Below are 19,068 nucleotides of genomic sequence, written 5' to 3' on the forward strand. Positions count from 1 at the left end.
TGAAAAAGCAAAATACCAAATTCTCTATATGGTAGTAATTCGGGGTGGGGGGAATAGATGTTTCTGCTAGTAACTGACTCTCCCCAGCAGAGACTGTGGAGGTACCCCCATGTCCCATTGTTCCTTGCACAGCCCTCTGCCACAACACTGAGCTCATGTCAAGGTGACTGTTCATGTGCCCATCTCCTACAGGACAGGACATCCCTTCGTGGCTAGCAGTGCCTGGGGTAATTCATCTCTAGATCCCCAGGGACCAGCCAGGGGTGTTTAGCAAATGTTTGCTGAGCAGCAGGAGAGGTGTTGAAAGACAAGAGGCAAGGAGAAAGGGAAGAAGAAGAGAATGTTTGAAAAGAAAGAGGAAGGGAGTGAGAAGGAGAGGACAGAAGTGGGAGATAGAGAGGGAAGGAAACGGACAAGAGGGAAGAAAGGAAGGGAGGAAGAGAGGATGGGGCAAGAAACAGAGAACTGGAGAAAAGAACAAACAGACACATTAGAAATCTCTTCCTCTGGTTTAAAATTCCCTGAAAGCCTAAGCCTGCTGCCCAGGAAGAGAAGCTGGCTTAATGCAAAGCCTGCACAACACGGATGGTGCTGAAGGAAACCCTCAGGAGGGGCCCACATAAACCTTGCTTCTGGACAGTAATCACATCTCTGCCAAAGGTCCTGTGAGTCAGAGAAGAAGCCCAGAGAAGGGAAGGGCTTGTCTGCAAACCTGCTATCATCTCCATACAGCCCCAACGGGGAGAGAGCCGGTGAGGGCAGGATGCCCTCATTCTCTTCACAAACACTAAGTACTACATAGAATGCTGCTTACAAAAATTAGCCCTCAAAGCTTCAGACATCCTTACCCATACAACAGCAAAGTAAACAACAGTCAGCCTCAGCCAGGAGGGGAGGTCTGGGTCACAGTGAAATTTCTGCATCATCATCTATCCCTGAGTGAAGCATTAAGCCTCCCTGTGTTGTTCTCTCTCCTGCCTGGTGGGAATAAAATCTGTCATCTCCACCGCAAAGTCAGAGGGATGGAAAATTCATTAAGGTCTAGGAGGCTTGGAAGAAAAAAGAGGTGATGTGCTAATCAAATCAACACTTACCCAAAAATCACTAGTTTAGCAACCTTGGGCACCTGGAAAATAGCAGAAAACCAAAGCTGTTATTACAGAGACAGGGAAGACAGTGACTATGTCATCAAGGAAGGGACAATTGAGCTGGGTTCTGAAATATGAGAAGTTCAAAGAAGCCAAAAAAGGAGGAGAAGCAGAACCTTCCAACAAAATAAATAGTGTATACACAGACACAGTGTTCTCAAAGCTCCAGGTTCTACATAGTCTACAAGGAATGGAAAGTGGAAGATGCATGCTGTCCGTGGTCCTGAACCCGCATTGAGCATTGGGACAGCAAGGTTTCTCCAAACCCTGGGATGCTGAAATTGCCCCTCCCTTATCCAGCCTTGTAGTTCTTCTCTCTTGGCTGTTATTTTGTAATCTTTATACTCCCAGAGGACAAAAACAATCGTGAGCTATGTTTCACAATGTATGTAACTGGTTATATTAGCACTAAGGCTTAATACCACCCTTTCAATACTTTAATTCTCCCACCCCAGGAAGTTAGGGGGAGGGCATGCGGCCCCATGTCCCCTCTCCTACAATTCTTCACTAAGGTGAAATGCTTCACTAATACTCTAAATCAGAGTAATGAAATGGCCAGTCACCCCTTGGGAAAATGAAGAATCCCTTCCTCCAAAGGGCTAGCATGGAAATGAGTCTCAAAAAGATCTGGGAAGTCCCACTTTGATAGAAATGTGCTTTTGACCATGCACGAACTGCATTCTCTTGCAATAGAAGAAATGTCAAGGTGAGTTTTAAGAGTTACCAGTCCTTCAGACTCTATAAGCCGCTGATGTTGAGGCTTATGTTTACAACCCAAACATTCAACAGGACGGGTAGGCACACCTCATTCATGCATGTACAACTCATAACAAGGCACCTGAGCCTAGATGCATTCCCAAAACTGACTGGGATTGTCTGCTAGAAATTTCAATCCAGGTGATTTGTCAAGATTTTCATTTGCCAGATGTAGATTACAGGCCAAGAATTTGTTACTAACAAACACCTCCAAATAATCTTGATATTAGCCCTTTGTGATGAATTGTGCTATTTGTTTTACAATTCTTTCTGCTTCCCCAAACTTGCCATGCTCCAATGTAGGTGCAGGGTTCTCCTGCCCCACCAGCTGAGGGTACAGTCACGTGACTTGCTTTGACCAAAAGAATGAGAGTGGATGTGAGTACACCAATCTGAGCACAAGCTTTAAGGGGCAGGTGGATTCAGTTCAATCTTCACGATTCCATCCTCTTCCATGAAGACTGCATGACCCAAAGAGGGAGCCTCCTCCATTGTGAGTCCCAGAAGGAGGGAATATGAGAATACATGACACAAACAGAAGCTTGAAGACAAATCTAGCTGAATTCTGCTATGCCTCTGCCACCCACCGACCTATAAGCAATAAATATTTGGGGTTGTAAGTCAGATTACAATATTGTTTGTGATGGGGCATTATTGCATCAAAGTGAACAGATACACCATCAAGATTCTGTGATGAGAGTCATCTGAGGGACTTTCTGGCTCAAATACTTCATGATTCCATGACTCAGTTCCTACCTTTACCAACCAGAGCCCCTGTGCTTTCAGGTTCCCCTTGCAGATCTCCCATTCGACCTTCCCACAGCAGCAAGGGCTGCCATATGGTGCTTCGGCACATCCCACTTATTCCCTTATTCCCAGAAAACCAGCCCATTTGCCTTTTTTTTTTTTTTTTTTTTTTTTTTGCCTCAGGGGGCAGCCTGTCAGCCAGCAGCCCTTTGCCACACTTTCCAGGAAGGCAGGACTGGAAGTGGCAACCAGCCTGAGACCAAACCTAATTAACACCCATTTGCTCTCCACTTGTGTGGGTAGAGAGCACAGTGGCATCTTCTTCCTTCATGAATCAGAAATAGCAGTGGTCCCCATGGATTACAAGCTTTCTCTGGAAGCTCAGGCCCATTTCCATGACAACTGCAGTTTTAACAGTGAGATCTCAGGTCCCATGAGACTGGCAGACAGTCAGGAAATACTCCCTCACAGACAGAATATCTGGTTTTAAAATAACCCACCTGTATGATGACCCCAGAAGCGGGCAGGGCCTTTGGGCTACCTATAGGAGGATGGCGCCAGCTACATCTGTGTCTATGTCGGGACCCATTCCTGTGCTGTCTTTTCTCTGCTTTTTACCTCATACAAAACAATGTGGACATAAATCCTTTGCCTTTAAGGAAATCATATTCCTGAGCATGTGCTAAGCATCAATTCTGCCTTATATGGGTTTTCATTCTTTTTTAAAGATTTTATTCATTTATCTGACAGACAGAGATCACAGGTAGGCAGAGAGGCAGGCAGAGAGAGAGGAGGAAGCAGGCTTCCCGCTCAGCAGAGAGCCTGATGCGGGACTCGGTCCCAGGACCCTGGGATCACGACCTGAGCCGAAGGCAGAGGCTTAACCCACTGAGCCACCCAGGCGCCCTACATGGGTTTTCATTTTTAATTAAGTTACCTGAAGAAGTAAGGTAACTTACTTAAAAATGAGGTGCTTACTTAAAAATGGGGGTGCCTGAGTGGCTCAGCTGGTTGAGTGTCCGACTCTTGATTTTGGCTGAGGACATGATCTTAGGGTCGTGAGGTGGAGGCCCAGAACAGGACCCATGAACCTGCTTAGGATTCTCTCTCTCCCTCACCCTCTGCCCCATGCTCCGCTCACACTCTCTCTCAAAAAAAAAAAAAAAAAGTGAATAAATAAAATAAAAAAGAAGTGGATATGATGGCTACAAGTGAAGAAGCTCAAGGAAGTGAAATAATTTCTCACTTGTGTGGGTAGAGAGCACAGTGGCATCTTCTTCCTTCATGAATCAGAAATAGCGGTGGTCCCCATGGATTACAAGCTAGAAGTGGGTGCTGCAAGATTTGAACCTAGTTCCACCTGTTTCCTACAGAATGACAGCCTCATTGCCCCCAGGGTAGTGATCCTGTGTTCCCCTCACTGTACCTGGCTAACAGGTCTGAGCCTCAGTTCCCTCCTCTGCAAAATGGGGACAAGCAAGAACTGGCCATGTATTCCCATTCAACTCTTTACCAAGCACAATCCCAGCGCCATGCGCTCACCTGCCTTCCTGATAGGATTGCTGCCATGGTGGCCAGAAGGGAATAAGGCAGATTAAAGGGCTCTGAAAGTTGCTAAGAGCTCTCCAGTGAGGAGATATTAAATGCAGAGACCTATTCACCTAATAAACACTGGCAGTGCTGTCTGTGAGCCAGATGCTTCCACAACCATTATCTATTTGACAAAGAGGCAGAGTGGCCAACTGGTTAAGTCTGTGGGTGCCAAGCAGACCACCTGAGCTCTGATCTGTCCCTATCCTTACTAAGCCTGTGTCCCAGGCAAGTTTTCCTCTGCCTGTGTCCATTTTCCACCCATAATGCAGAGAGCTCTTTCGAAAGACAAATGAATGAACATGTGAACAGGCACTTAGATCTGTGCCTGGTTTTTTGTTTGTTTGTTTGTTTGTTTGTTTGTTTTTTTGAACCTTTGCAACATGAGTTGTTGGATCTCATTGAGATGCTCAGTTCCATTTCTGACCTCTCTCCAAACTCTCCCTCAGACCCAAGTTTTTCCTAGATCTTGTTGCATCTGGTCCAGAATGTCCTTGCATGTACCCGCTGAAACACACCTCCCATGGCACCTGTCCCAGTTCAGCCTTCACCACCTGTCTCCCTGCTGCCTGTCTTGTCCCTGCCACATGACAGCCAGTGGTGACCTTTCTGAAACACAATCATGTCACGTGTCTCCTTTAAGCCCTTCATCAGCTGGCTTGTCCTCACGCATAAGACAAAGGACGCCCTCCTGGGTAATTTCTGGCCTGACCCATCCCCTCCCCCAGCCTTGTGTCCCCCACATTCCTCTATTCACCACACACTGACTCCTGAACAGCGACTTCATACCCCCGTGCCTTCCTATGGCCTTCCTGACAGTCTGGCTCTACCCACTGATTTCCAGCTCACCCTGTGGGCCACCGTGTCCTGACCCCAGGAACACACGGTCACACCTTGCTCTTCCCATGGCTCCAGGCAACCACCTCATGGTCAGCATTGCTTCCTGACACTTCATCTTCCATCATCATCTGTCATCTGTTTATCTCTCCCACGAGACTGGGAGATCCTTCCCGCCAGAGACTACAACTTATTCCCATGCAGCTTCTTAGCCGGGCGACCCGGGACAAGACTCCTAACCTCTGCATGCTTCAGTCTTCTCATCTGTAAATGGAACCAATCAAAGTGCCAACTCACAGGATTCCTAAAGATAATGTGTTAAAGCACCTTGGTCCACGTCACACACTGAATATGTTCTATGCTGGTCTATGTAGTCCAGTATTTTATGCCAAATGTCCTGTGTCAAGCACTGAGGAAGCAGGAAAAAGCCTCCATTGCTCTTACGACCTTCTCAAAGGTGTCTGTGACTCTAGAAAGTTTTTAAGCCAGTTTGAAAAGTGCCCAGTGATTAAAGTTTTCATTTGAATCTATTTTGTTCTGCGTGTCCAGAAATAAAGGATAGCAAAAGAGAAAAGAAGAAAATGAAAGGGAAAAAAAAGAGTGAAAAATCTTAACATTGCACCCAGAAAGTGTGCTCCATGAAGAAGAGAGCACCGGGGCATTTTGGAAAAGAGAGGGCCCTGAGTAAGGAGAAATGCCTTGGAATTGCCTTCTGGAACCTCCAGAAAAAGAAAAGGAGACCTGTGAAAACTCTGGGGGGCAAAAGTAGGGCAAGAGGCAGACTCTCAGTCCACACACACAAGTGAGCTTTCCAGCAATGGAGCTGCTCAAGGGTAAAGCCGGCTGCTGAGTGAAGTGGTGATCTCTCTGTCATGAAATATATGCAAGGAGAGGGTATTTGGAATTCTTACACTAGAGGAGAGGTAGGGGGTGAGGGAGAAGCAACAGACACTGCTTCCTGCCTTCTTAACATTGAAAATTTTGCATAACTTAAAAGGTTCTTTTTAACTTTAATGTTGTACAAATAAAATACTGGCTGAGATATTATTAGGACTTCAGCTCTAAGGGTCTATGAGTATGGGACAAAATACAGGGCAGCATAATTTGGGGACAGGTACAAAATCTAAAACAGCTTCCTGTTTCCTTTCTGTAATTCTGCATCAGACTCACTGATCCATGGGACTGACCTGAGATCATTATTCAGTCAAGCCCTCATGAGATACGGGTGCTATGATCCTCCAGCTTATAGAGAAGCCCTTATCATAAACTCTTGCCTTTCAATGGGAAATGCAACAAAGCCCATTAATATATCAGTTCTGTCCTCTCCCTACTGCCAAAGTACCACTTGGGAGGCCCTTTCTGAGCGCCAAAAACCCTTCATGCCATCCTCATCTTCTTCTGGATGCTCACCACCTAAATACTAAATCCACAGATAGGCTATCTGTTAAGACAAGTCAAAGGCAGAAGAGGCTGAAACCACACTCAGCAAAGCAACACCATCTGCAGCCGGGTTTCATTCATCCAGCCGCACAGTATCAAGCTTCTCTGTGAGTCACCAGCCCACAAGAGCACTCCTGAGAGATGCCAAAGAGAATGAGATGCTGTCCCAGCCCTCCAGTGTTCAACTGAGTACATAAACCAAAGTTACTGAAGTGGGAGTGCTCACAGTTCCCAGCCCCTGAGGGAAGGATCCTCCATGGAGAATGGACACAGCTTATATGAGGGTGAATGGCTGTCGTGGTCAGGGAGAATGAATGGTCAGGGAGAATGTTCCAGGTGCCTAGGGCCCAGGTCCAAGGAAGGAGTGGGAAGCAGCAACCTCATATGTCCACAACCATCACTTCCCTCCTTTTCTCTGCTTGCTTTTGTTTTCTAGACCAGTGTCTCTACAAAACCCCCCAGATCTCATTCCTTCTCCCAAACCACCAACACCAGTTCAGAGTGGTCTTTTCCCAGAGCAAAGTTAGGATTTCATCACTGCATCTCTCCAGGGCAACAAATCTCAGCCTGTGTTCAGAACACATGTTCCAACAGCATAAAAAAATAGCAGCATTCTTAAAGTCATTAAAGACCTACACAACACCAAGTCAGTCAGCATTCATTATTAGCATGCCATCCCTACTAGGTGTGACGACAGCCTGTCTCAAGCGTCTTGAGTAGCTCACGTCCCTAAGCTTCAGCACCAGGGCACTGTCCACGGCCCTGACTATGTCCTTTTATGGGCTCAAAGGAAAATCCTCTTGAGGCTCTCTTTCCAGGACAGAAGCTTCCTCTGATTCACAAAAAAAAAAAAAAAAAAAAAAAAATTAGACTCATTCAACAACACCTCCCTGCTTGTTGTAAATGCCCAGGATTCCACCTGATACATGTTACTAGAACACTTTGTAGACTTGGTTGCAAAAATACAAATTTTACATGCTGATCAAAATTTAGCAGCACATCTGCAGAGGACTTTTTTGATAGACCACTCTACTCACAGCACATGGGCTAAGAATCACTGGTAGCTAGAATATCTCACATTTCCTATCTTCTACCAGTGCTTCTCGTAATGGGATCTTTATCTCCATATCTGGCCCTTGGCTCTCGCCCTGTACACCTTCACCAATCTGGATTTCCAATGGCCCACTGAGACCCCTCAGCTTAGTGCTCATTTCCAATTTAATTCAACCTAAGAAACAGTGCAGGCCTTTTCTTCCAAACTCATCCTTTATACTTCCTAACCCTTTCATCATTAGCTCTAGTAACTGTTTATTAGCATCTCTTATGTGCCACAACTTTCCTTTTCTTTCTCTTTTTAAAACATTCTTTTTTTATTCTTACTGTGTTATGTTAGTCACCATACAGCACATCATTAGTTTTTGATGTAGTGTTTCACGATTCATTGTTTGCATATAACACCCAATGCTCCATGCAATCCTTGCCCTCCTTAGTCCTCGTATCTCCTTAAGAAAGATCGTCATGGGACTTCTCTCCATTGACTTAGGTCTGATCATTCTTTGACCATGTGACTAGGACCCAAAATTGAGCACAATTTCTTAGAAGCATATCAGGTTGCTACCAGTCTCTTTGCCTCCCACTTTGGCTCCTTCAGCCCAAGTCCCAAAGTGAGATGATTTTTCACCAGCATCCAGGGGCAAAGCTACAGCCAATCCAAGGCCCTCATAGAGCATCAACCAGAATTAAATGTGTGTTTCTGAAAACCAGACATGGCAATTGTTTGCTATGGAACAAGACTGACTAATATACCTTTCCACATTAAGAATAATAGGGCCTAACTAACCTAGAGAGGATACACCACATATAGGCATTAGTCTAGGTATCTGACACATAGCAAGTCATTTAATTCTCAGGAAAAAACCCTATGGAGTATTACTATCTCCCTTTCACAAATGAGAAAATTGGTGCATAGACAGAATAAGACACTTGCCCAAATTACACAGCGAGTCAGTGGAATGGTTAGACTCCAAATCCAAATTGTCTGGTTTCAGAATCCACACTCCTTCATGCTGCCTTTATCATACCAGCTTCCCAGTTCACGAACTTCCAGTGGCTCCCTGTTACTCACAGAATAAAGTCAGAGTGTCCTAGACTTGGAACTGGATCATGTACTCCAACTCTAATCCAGGGGCAAGAAAAGGAATCCAGGGGCGCCTGGGTGGCTCAGTCAGTTAAGCATCCAACTCTCACTTTCGGCTCAGGTCATGATCTCAGGGTCATGAGATCAAGCCCTGCATCAGGCTCCCCAGTCAGTCCAGTCTGTTTGTCCCTCTCCCTCTGCTCCTCCCCCTGTGCTCTTTCTCTCTCTCAAATAAATATATAAAACCTTAAAAAAAAAAAAAAGGAGGAAAGGAGGGAGGGAGTGAAGGAAGGAAGGAGGGTGGGAGGCTGGAAGAGAAAGAAAGAAAAGAAGAAAAGAAAAGAGAAGGGAAGGAAAGGAAAGGGATCTGAAGCCCAGGAAAAGGAAGTGACTTGCTTGAGATCAAATAACCCACCTGTATTTGAGCCAGACTTGGAACCTATATGCTATTTCCATCACAATTGGGTACATTCTACCTGACCTCCAAAGTGTTACAGAATCCCCCCATACCTGCAGCCCTTCACACGTATTTTCTGTTCCTCACTCCCCACCCGGATCCAGCTGCCTCTAAAGCCTCACTCTCTTCTGACCATATTCCTTCCCCAGCCCAAGTCTTATACACGCTGTCCCACCTGCCTTGCACGCTCTTCCCTTGTCTCCACCAATCAAGTCTCTCAACATCTAGCTTGTGCTGCCCCCCACGTCCCAGGAAGCCACCTCTTATAGCTTCCACCAACACTGAGTCCTCCCCTCCCCAAGCCGCTCTAACACCTGTGCTCTGTCATCCTTAATCGCTTTTGTGTGAACTTTGTCACTTAGGCAGTAAGCTCGTTAAGGTCATGGATCACGAAATATGTATTTTTAGCTGCCCATCACAGCACACAGTTCCAAGAACAGAACAGAGAGGCGGTGAACACTTGCCTGCTCACCTGCCATTCTGAGTTTTCATTTCCTCCAAGAGAGAGCCTGAGTCTGGAGAAGGGAACGATCATCTGTCAGGCACTGAAATGTGCCAGGCACACTCACATATGTCACATCACGTGAATACCATGGATTCAGTCGTGGCCAAGTTCATCACGAGAAACAGACACGCGGGGCTAAGTTGGCACGGCTAGGGTTACAGAAGAAGTCCTAACAATATCATTGCTACCCTCTCTGAAACGCTTATCAAGAACTTAATTTAAACAGAGTAATTTTTCCCCTAAGAATATGGCCCACTTCCCCTTCTCTGGTCATGAATTTGACATAAGTGAGGGTGTCTGCGTCTCTGCCCTGGATGACAGAAGCTCCGAATTGGGATCAGATGTCCAGCTGCACGCTTCCAGTGGCCTGAAACATGGGCAGGTCTGTTCATAGCTGTTCCTCCAACCTCGGCCCTGGTAGTCCAAGACTGCACTGTATGCGTGACAAACCCCTGTGGACGTCTCAAATCCTTTATGTAAAAAAAGGGGAGGCATGTAAATAAACTAAGTGTCTGAACTGAGTGGCATCCTCAGGAAGAAGTGTAACAGGCCTCACGTGTTTCGCGTATTTGCACATCAGAGTAACTAACTGAGTCTGATGTGAGTTTCGCTTACTGATCCATCTTCGCTGTTTGATGGTACGCACGCACACAGACACACACAGATTTTGATCAGATAGTGAGTTTTCACAGCAACAGACCAGCCCTCTAGCCCCTCTGCTTGCACCTGGATATTTCTTCCTGCACAGGCTACTGCAAGAGTTTTTACGTGCCACCAAAACTCTTTGGGTTACAGGGAGGCTATTGCTCGCCTGCCTTCCTCATAAGACTGCTCTGAAAACCCAGTGAGAGATCACGGAGGTCACGCCGAATGCTGTAACAGCCTGCAAACCCACAAATGATCAGTCCCCATGCATTCCTGCTTTTAATAATAATAATTCTTCACCCTTGTGGTGGGCACTCTGGTCCCCCTCCCCCACCCCCAAGACTGAGCAGACCTCCCCCTTCCGAGGCTCTGTTGAGAGCCCAGAGCTTCTGCAGGGCCAGGAAGCCATGTGCCTTTGTTTGCTCAGAGCCACGCCCAGGATGTTCTAACACTTAACCACTGCAGTGGGCTTCAGAAACAGCTTCAGCTAAATTAATCTGTGGCTGTGCCATTAATTTTTTAAAAAGCCACACATGAAAGAGAGCTTTGTAAATATTTTAAACAATCCTTAGGGGCTGAAGCTAAGTGTTTCTTCTTTTTCCCTCCTCTCTGTGGGGCACTCTCTGATCTCAGGAAAAGGCTGAGGTGGGAAATAGAAGGAAGGATGCCTGATCACAATCAACATGGGTAGAACATTTTCCTAACTCAGCCATCCCCTGCCTGGGATGTCCCTTCTCCTCTTCTGCTCAAGGACCCTCACCCCATCTCTGAATGTTCTGGCGAATCTGGGACCTTATCCCAATTATTAGATGACAATGCTAAGGCTCACAGGGGGCACAGAGGGACCTAACAGTGAGCAGATGGGATCCTGGGACTGAGCTGAGAGTTGTATCTTGGTCCTTTTCAACCGCCAGGTCCCTCTATGGGCCACATACACCACGGCTACCAAAAACATCCAGGATTTGTCCTCCCTGCATAGAGCGGCCACACTGGGAAGCAGAGGTTTGTACAACGCTGACTTTCCTTCATTTTCATCCACACGCCACACTCAGTTGCCACACTCTGGGCCTCCCTCCACTCATGTACAAGCCCCCGTCCTCCCTGTACTCCTCCCAGGACTAGGGTGGGTGTCCCTGCTGCAGTTTCCACCAGCCTGCTGTGTGTCCCCTTAGCAGACCCCCCACGCTTGGATGCAATTTCAAGTGGAAAGGTTGGTCTTTGCCAAACTCTGGGAAGGCACGGGCAAACCCATCTCATGCCTCCTTTCCCTCGCACCCAGCACAGTGCCCGGCCTGGTGCAGAGCTTATTAATTTACCAGATGAGTACTACTGTGCAAACTGAGGGTGCCGCATCTGGAAAGCCACAGAGCCCTGCCACTCATTTAATGGCATTCTGGTTTCTGTCACAACGTGTACTTTATCAGCAAAAGATCCTTGGGAAGGTGAGGGTCCTACACAGGAGCGCCATCCAAGTCCTTCTCTCTGGTTTGCTGTTCTTTAAACCACAAGTCTTTCTGGCTGAAGTGGGCTTATGTGGACCAAATGAAAGACAATAAAGGCTCCTCAAGAGCCTCCTTCCCAGGAACTAAATATACTTTTCAGCGTCTCCTCCCCATGCCCCCATGCTATCGGAGCTGCTAGAACCATGCCATCTGGTTCTCTTTGACACACAGGTTGACTACTGGCTTCGCACAAAGATGAAAGCAGAACATCAGCCAGCAGTTCTACTGCCCTTATTCACGCCTAACACTCACTAAGTGCTTTGCCAGAGTCCTCTTGGATGTGCATTGGTCCTGGGAAGCAGCCAGTGTGGGCCACTGTGGGATATCAGAGCGCAGAGGCTGAGAGGTGGCAGAGTGAGGCTGAGCTCCCAGATCTGTCTGGTACAAAAGCCTGGGCAGCCACCTCCACTTGGAAGGGTCACAGCAGGAGGACAGGGCAGCTGTTCAAGTCTGGAGCGCCATTCTTACACACCTGTCTCGAAGACCACTGGGCAAAACTACCTTCTTGGAAACTGGGGTCCTGAGAGGGGGACAGACCTGCCATGGGCCACAACCACAATGGGCCCCAAGGCTCCAGACTCAGCAGTCACTGCCTCACCCCCGACTCCCATCACTTGCCCTGGTGCCCCTGAGGGGCACCTACTCAAACAACCCCCCCCTTTCCTCCCAGCACTGCCTTGCCTGGGGCAACCACACCTCTTCCCATGACTTCTAGGCCACCTAGAAGTTTTATAGGACTGGCCACTCGCACCTTCATATCTCAGAAGGCAGGGATAATGGGTGGATGAGAGATAGTCTCTACCCTCAGGGGACACACTCTAGACAGGAAGTCACCAAAGGTCTGCTGGCAAGACCTGAAGCTGGGCCCAGGAGGGGTTTTCCGAGGAAGACTCAGCCCACACTTGGGAGAGAAGATGCAGGGGTGGGAGGATAGGGGGCTCTATCCCAACCTCCCTCTCACTTGTGCCCCAGCCAGTGCTCTAGCCTCTGGGGTGTTTAGGTAGACAATGCCTCCTTCAAAGGATTTATTGAAAAGACTCAAAATAGTATCTGCGACAGACTGGACAGTAAATGGGAAATGTCAGCTCCCACCCCCTACCCAAAGCAGCCCACCTCCGGTAGGTGCCCTGGGGCTCCCAGAACCAGGATTCTGGATAAATGACTATGCTGGGTTTCCTGTCCTCAAACCTCAGGTATGCTGGAGGATTCTATCATACCCAGAATGCCACCTCCCAGCACCTGGCTACTCCAGCAGCTGCTACCAAAGGCCCACAGGCTTCCTCAACGCTTGTGAGCCACAGCCTTCAGGACTGGTTTGGCTCGACTGGGGTGTCACGGAGGGAATGGGGTGGAGGACAGGTCTCCCCGAAGCTGCGCCCTCAGCTCCCCACCCGAGACAAAGCAGGGATCCTTTGTTTCCGGCCACACCCAGGGACAGGGGACAGCTCAGCCCCCACTACTCTCCTACCCCTCAGTGTTAACCCTTCTGGGGCCACAGCTGCCAGTGCAGCCCCATTAGGTTTATTTTTAGCTGCGGTGAGGAATGGGAGGGGCTCTCCATCATGGCGCTGTCTCTAGGTCCAGGCTTCCACTCCATCAGTATGGGCGGGGAGTGGGAGGCGGAGGACGGTATTTTTCTTTCCTCCGGCAGGGAAGGAACTCGGCGGCGAGATGCAAGAGCTGGACCGTGCAGAGGCCAGGCGCAGGACGCTCGGCGCTCTCCGCCCCATCCAGGCTCCAGGGCTGGAGGGAGGGGTTCGGCCCCCCGCGCCCCTCCCTCTTTTGTTCAGCTCCGCATCCTCCTTGTCCACGCCACCCTCCCGCACTTCCCGTGGGGTGGGTGCTGGGGGACGGCAGGCCCGCAGGGAGAGGGACCCGAGGCTTCAGCCCCGCCTAGCCACCATTGTCCCCAGAGGCTGGGGGGGAGGGGGCTGCAGTGCTGAGATCAGCCCCGCCCCACCCGCCGCCGCGCAGGAAGCCTCGGGGGCCGCCCCTGCCGTCCCCCCGCGGATCCCGACCCTGGCGGCGACCACCCCCACCCCACAAAGAACGGCGGGCGGGGCCGGGGGCCCGGCTTACCGTGATGTGCGGAATGCTCTTCTTGCCCTGGTACGACATGGCCCCGCTGGCGCCCTCGGCCCGGCCGGCGGACCTGTGGGGCTGTCTTTCGCTCGGCCCGGCTCTCAACCGGTCCCGCTCCCCGCGGGCGCGGTGACAAAGGCCCGGGAGGGCAGAAGAGAGGGACGGAGGCTCAGCGCCCGCGGCAGCCCACGCGCCCGCTGCCCTGGCTGCTCGGCCCGCCCGCCGCCGCCGCCGCCGCCGCTCAGGCTGCCAGCGCCGCCCGGCTCGGTGAGGAGGGCGGGAGGAGGAGGGAGAGGCGAGGGCGGGAGGAGGGGGCTACAGACAGACAGCTCCTCCCGGCGGCGCGGAGCTGAGCCCGATTCGCCCCTCTCGGCTCGAACCAGGAAGCTCTTCCCTTCCGATACCCCCCCCACTCCGCCCCCCGCCCCCCGCCCCCCCAACGGCCCAGCCCCGCCGACCCCCGCCCTGCGCGCACGCCCTCGGCTGCGCCCAGGCCTCGCTCTCGCGATTGGGAAGGTCTGGTTTTCAGGGTGTTTTAAATGCCGGAGACGGCCTCGGGCCAGCCGGCAAAGCCCGCGGCAGCGCCACAGGTGTGCGGCCCCGCATCTGCGGGCCACAACAGAACAGCTGCGCCGGGGAGGGAGCGTGGGGCGGGCGCTGAGGATACGCCCGAGCTGCGGGAGCGTTCAGGGGGCTCTCCGGAGCCGGCCCAACGACTGCCCCCGCCCTGTTCTCCCTCTCTTGCTGCAGCCTCCGTTCCTGTTTGTCCATCCGCTGTGCACTCTCCCTGAATAGATCAAGCTCTTTTCCATCCCCAGGGACTCCAGGCCTTTATTCAAGCTGTACCATCTTCCTTAATATCTAACCCCAGACAAAAGGTTACCCATCTCCCAGACTCATCTTTAACGGCCTCTCCACAAAGCCTCTCCTGCCACCCTCCCCACTCCCATCATTGAATCAGCCTCCCGCAGGGCTCAGCTGGAGCCTTACTGCCAGGCCAACGGAGTGCAGCCCGAATGACAGAGACAAGGCCCTAACCTAATTAACGGCTGACCTTCTCTACCCCCTGCAGCAGCTTCTCATCACACAGCAGCCTGGCCCTCAGGCCACCAGGTCACCCCCACAGGCTTGCCTACCAGTGATTGTTTGGAGGGCCAGACCCCTGGTACTAAGGTCCCCACAGACCCCAGGAGAGCCTGGGGGGGGGGGGACAAGAGGAGAATAGGATGTCCTGCCTCCCAGCGTATAGTGTACCTTAGTGAGAGGTGGGCAGGAGGCCAGGGCATAGCTTGATAAACTTCTTGACAGGAAAGAAGAGGGAAGGGGTATTCCTAGCAAGCCCCCACAATCCCAGACAGGTACCCCAAGTCTCCAGATAGAATAATATGTTAACCTTCTCTGCCATTCACTTTCTGCCTGCAACCTGCAGTATCTTTTAAAAGACCCATTTTCTTTACTTTCAAGTTGTCACCCAGAGGGAAGATGTGCTAGGGGTGGTAAAACACCCCACCAAGCAAGCTGAGGCCTGAAGCCCTTCCCTCCACAACCACCTAGAGGCCAGTCACCCACACCAGGACAGGAGGCTAGAGACGCCTTGGCCTTGGGATAGATGTGGGGTTGTAAATTCACAGAAGAGAAGCAACTTAGTATTCCAGGAACACTAGACCATCATTTTCCCATTTTACAGGTGGAAAGTTTGGGCTTACAGAAATAAAATGGTATCTCAGGTGCAAAGTATATTAGCTACAGCGGAACAGTTTCTGGAAGCCAGGTTCCTGCCCACCTTATCTAGAACTCATTCTCCTACACTCATTCTTCCAGTCTGTCCTCTGGACTCTGATCTGGGTCTTAAATACTTGTTGATTTAACAATTTAAATCAACCCAGAATTTGCAGAACCCAGAATTTGCAGGTCTCTGTTCCCATGACGCCTACATTCCCTTCCTCAGCTTTGGTAAGTCCTAGGTTCCACGCATCAGGACGTCCCCAGGGTCAGTCTGGACAGGGAATCTCCAAAGCCCGGGACGAGACCACGTGGCATCGGGGGGAGGGGCACCAGTTCGCGATTGGCCAAACAGATCGCTGCTCCCAAGCAGACTTCCCGGGTACAAAGCGCCGCAGTCGCTGGGCCTCCGGCCTCAGCAAACGCTGCGCCTGCGCCACAGAAACTCCTCCTTCCTCCCCAGGAGAGAGCTTTCTGGGCGGGGGGAGAACCTCGGGCCCCGGTAACCTCTGCAAAGCACTGGAGCCTCGAAGCCCGCCCCAGAACTCGAGCCCGTGGCCGTTTGGTCCGCAGAAAATAAAACGTTTCCCCTGGGGGAGACCGTGAGCCCCTCGGTTCCGCAGTCCCAAACCTCGAGGACTTCTGGAGCCCTAGGCGCGCCGGAGGCGCCGCCTTTTGTCCAGTCCCCGAGAAGCCATGGAGAAAAGGAAGAGAGGGCCAGAAGGGGAGAGAGAGAGGAGTGGAAGAGGTGAAGCGACCACCATCCCTAAATGCCTAGGCGGGCCGCGGAGCTGCCCCAGACAGAGCGTGGGAGAGATTGCTGGCGCTGGTGACACTGGCCGTAGCTCCGTCAGGGACTCACTTTCAGACAGCTTCCGGACGTGCACAAAGCGCTCTCTCCTCCCTAATACTCCACCACGCCTTGTGGGTGCCTGGAAGAAATATGCCATCCCCATTTCACAGGTGGAGAAGCTGAGGTTTAAGAGGACTAAGTGCCTTGGCTGGAAACCAAGGTTTCCCGGTACCGACCCTGACTTCTGGATCCGCAACCCTGAAGCCTCCCGCTCGGGCTCAGAAACCTGGATCCTAAGCAAGGTTGACCACCAGGAAAGAAGGTGGTCAGGAGAGAATAAGAAGGGGTAGAGAAAAGGAGATGACTCTCTCGATGTCGCCCGCCCTTGTCCCCCACCCCATCACTATAGAACTCCCCTTTTCAAGGCACCTAGTTCAGGACCATGGAGAGTTCCCGAGCAAGGTGGACCGAGAGCGAGAGAACCAAAGCAGCAGGAGACCCGGTACCGCGTTGTAGCGGCGGTAGGCTGCCCCAGCCCCCACTCCTCCAGGAAGCCCTCCCAGATTTCTGTCTGGATTGAGCTCTGCTTCCTCCCGCTCACTTCATGCCTCTCACAGTATTTAAGGGGGGAGAAGGGTTAATAAAAAATGATAGTAAAATTCAACAACGAACATTTATTGAGTACTCACTGCCCACCAGCATTAACTGATTTAATTCTCACAATGTATCTGTCACCCACCCTGGCCTGGGGTGGGGCCAGCGTGCTGAGCTGGGACTCCAGCACCTACCGGAGGTCTGGGACCTCAGCAGTGCTCAGACTTCGAGTTCTGGGCTAAGGTGACAGCTCGTTGGACCTCTGGTGTTCCAACTTCCGTTGTCCTGGCATCTGGCCCCGACCCTCACACATACGTCCCAAAGCTGTGCTGTCTACCCATCCATCTTCCTCCAGTTCCCTGGCGACCTCTAGCTTAAGGGAGAAAAGCCAGGGCCCACGGCCTGGCATTCCCTCTCCCTAATGCTGCTTCACTTTAAGAGGGTAAAAACCTCCAAGTCTAGGAAGCCAGAGACCGGGGTTCAAATCTCCGCTCTGCCTCCAACTTGCTCTGTGAAGAGAGCAGACTGGCGTCGTGCTGTGGGACTCAGGAGCATCCGCTGAAGATGTCGGTGCTTGGGGATAACAGTTTCTAGTTCTATCTGCCCGACCCCTCTAAATCGTTAACCAAATCTTTCCCCCAGAAAGCACAGAGCGGGCACACAGGAAGGGTTCCTTTCAGCATTAACCTGTGTGACCACAGGCGTTTCACTGAACCTTTTCCAGAGCCTGGAACACAGTAGGTGCTCCATAATCACTAATGAGTGAGTGAATAAATGAATGGACGAATGCGAAAGGAACTCCCCTTCTTTTCGTAAGGCAGGGAATGGGGATCCTTGGGTTAACTTCACCCCAGAGGTCCACTCGCTTTTTAAGGGTCCATGTGGCGGCTGTAGCCAACTTACTTTCCTTCTCAGAGCCTTGCTCTCTCTTCCTGCAGAAAAAGAGCAGGGAGCTGGATTTCGAAGGACCCTTTGGAGTCTCACTACCAAATCGTACCACCTCTCCGACCCTCCAGTGTGACGGAGTGGGGGAGGGGCCTTCCGTGGCCCTCTCAAGCCCGGTGGCAGCAGCCACGGCACTCCGCTCAGGCGGCTCCACGCCCAGCTGTCCCGAGGGCCCCGCCCCCCCGTCCGGTCCCCGCGCGCCCCGAGGGTACCTGGCCATTGTCCCGGCCGAGTGGCAGGTCACGGGGTGCGGGGCAACGGATGCGAAGCGCGGGTGGTCGCTCATCGCGCTCGCCCGGCGAGCTGACCGCGGAGCCCGAGAGCTCACTCACGTCGCTGGCCGTGTCCTCGCTACCACCCGGCCCTGGCAGGCCGACGGCGTCGGGCCGGCCAGCACTGCGAGGCGTGCGAGCCGAGCCGCGGCGGCCCACGCTGTACGCGTCGAAGTCGATGGTCTTGTTCTCGTAGGCGCCCTCCACCGCGGCGAACATGCCGCCGTACTTCTGGCGCGGCGTCTGCGCCGCGCTGCCCGGCCGCGCCAGGTACACGGGCAGGTCGTCCTCGGTGTTCCACGCGCGCCGCCGGTCCGCCATGCCGGTCCAAGGCCGGCCGCCCACCCGCGCTCCCGCCCTCCCGCGCCCTGGCCACCGCCGTGCTCCGCGCTCCGCGCTCGCTGCGGGCCCGCGGCGGCCCAAGCGCTACTGCGGCCGGGGGAGAGGAGGGGCGGGGCGGGGCGCGCGGTGGGGCGGGGCAGGGGCGGAGCAGGGGCGGAGACTCCGGGTGGCTGTAGCGAGCACAGCGGCGGGCTACAAAGGACCGGGGGGCGGGGACGCGGCGGAGGCGGGGAGAGACGGTGACGTGCCGGAGCCGCAGCGCAGAGGGCGGGCAGCCGATCCGCAGTGCCCTCACCACATCCCCACTCCCCGCCCCCAGACCGAGCGCAGGGCGCGAGGAGAGCGAAGAGGTGAGAGCCTGGAGTACACACACACACACACTCACACACGCGGGAGTACACGCACACACTCCCCAGGCACACACAGGTTCGTACCAGCACACCAGACAATTACACCATAAAACACGTGAGACATGCACAAACATGCTGGCACGCGCGCACACACATACACACACGGGAGTTGATTACACTCAGGCTTCCCAGTCACACACAGGC

At 52.0% G+C, this 19,068-nt stretch overlaps 1 protein-coding gene across 2 annotated transcripts in view; it reads right to left on the bottom strand.

The window, feature by feature from the left end:
- CRMP1 (collapsin response mediator protein 1) overlaps positions 1–18,519 on the bottom strand; it is a 71,757-nt gene extending 53,238 nt beyond the window's left edge. The window contains exon 1 of one of the 2 annotated variants that reach the window (XM_032855291.1): positions 18,113–18,519. In XM_032855291.1, coding sequence (XP_032711182.1) covers positions 18,113–18,493 — 381 coding nt within the window. In that variant the 5' untranslated portion in view covers positions 18,494–18,519. Of the gene's footprint in view, positions 1–13,843; positions 14,000–18,112 lie in introns of those variants that run through there. The other variant, XM_032855300.1, reaches the window with a different exon arrangement.
- Positions 18,520–19,068: the final 549 nt, after the last annotated feature.

Source organism: Lontra canadensis, unplaced genomic scaffold, assembly GCF_010015895.1.
Source record: "Lontra canadensis isolate GAN:19392208 unplaced genomic scaffold, GSC_riverotter_1.0 scaffold1, whole genome shotgun sequence".
NCBI classification, from domain to species: domain Eukaryota; kingdom Metazoa; phylum Chordata; class Mammalia; order Carnivora; family Mustelidae; genus Lontra; species Lontra canadensis.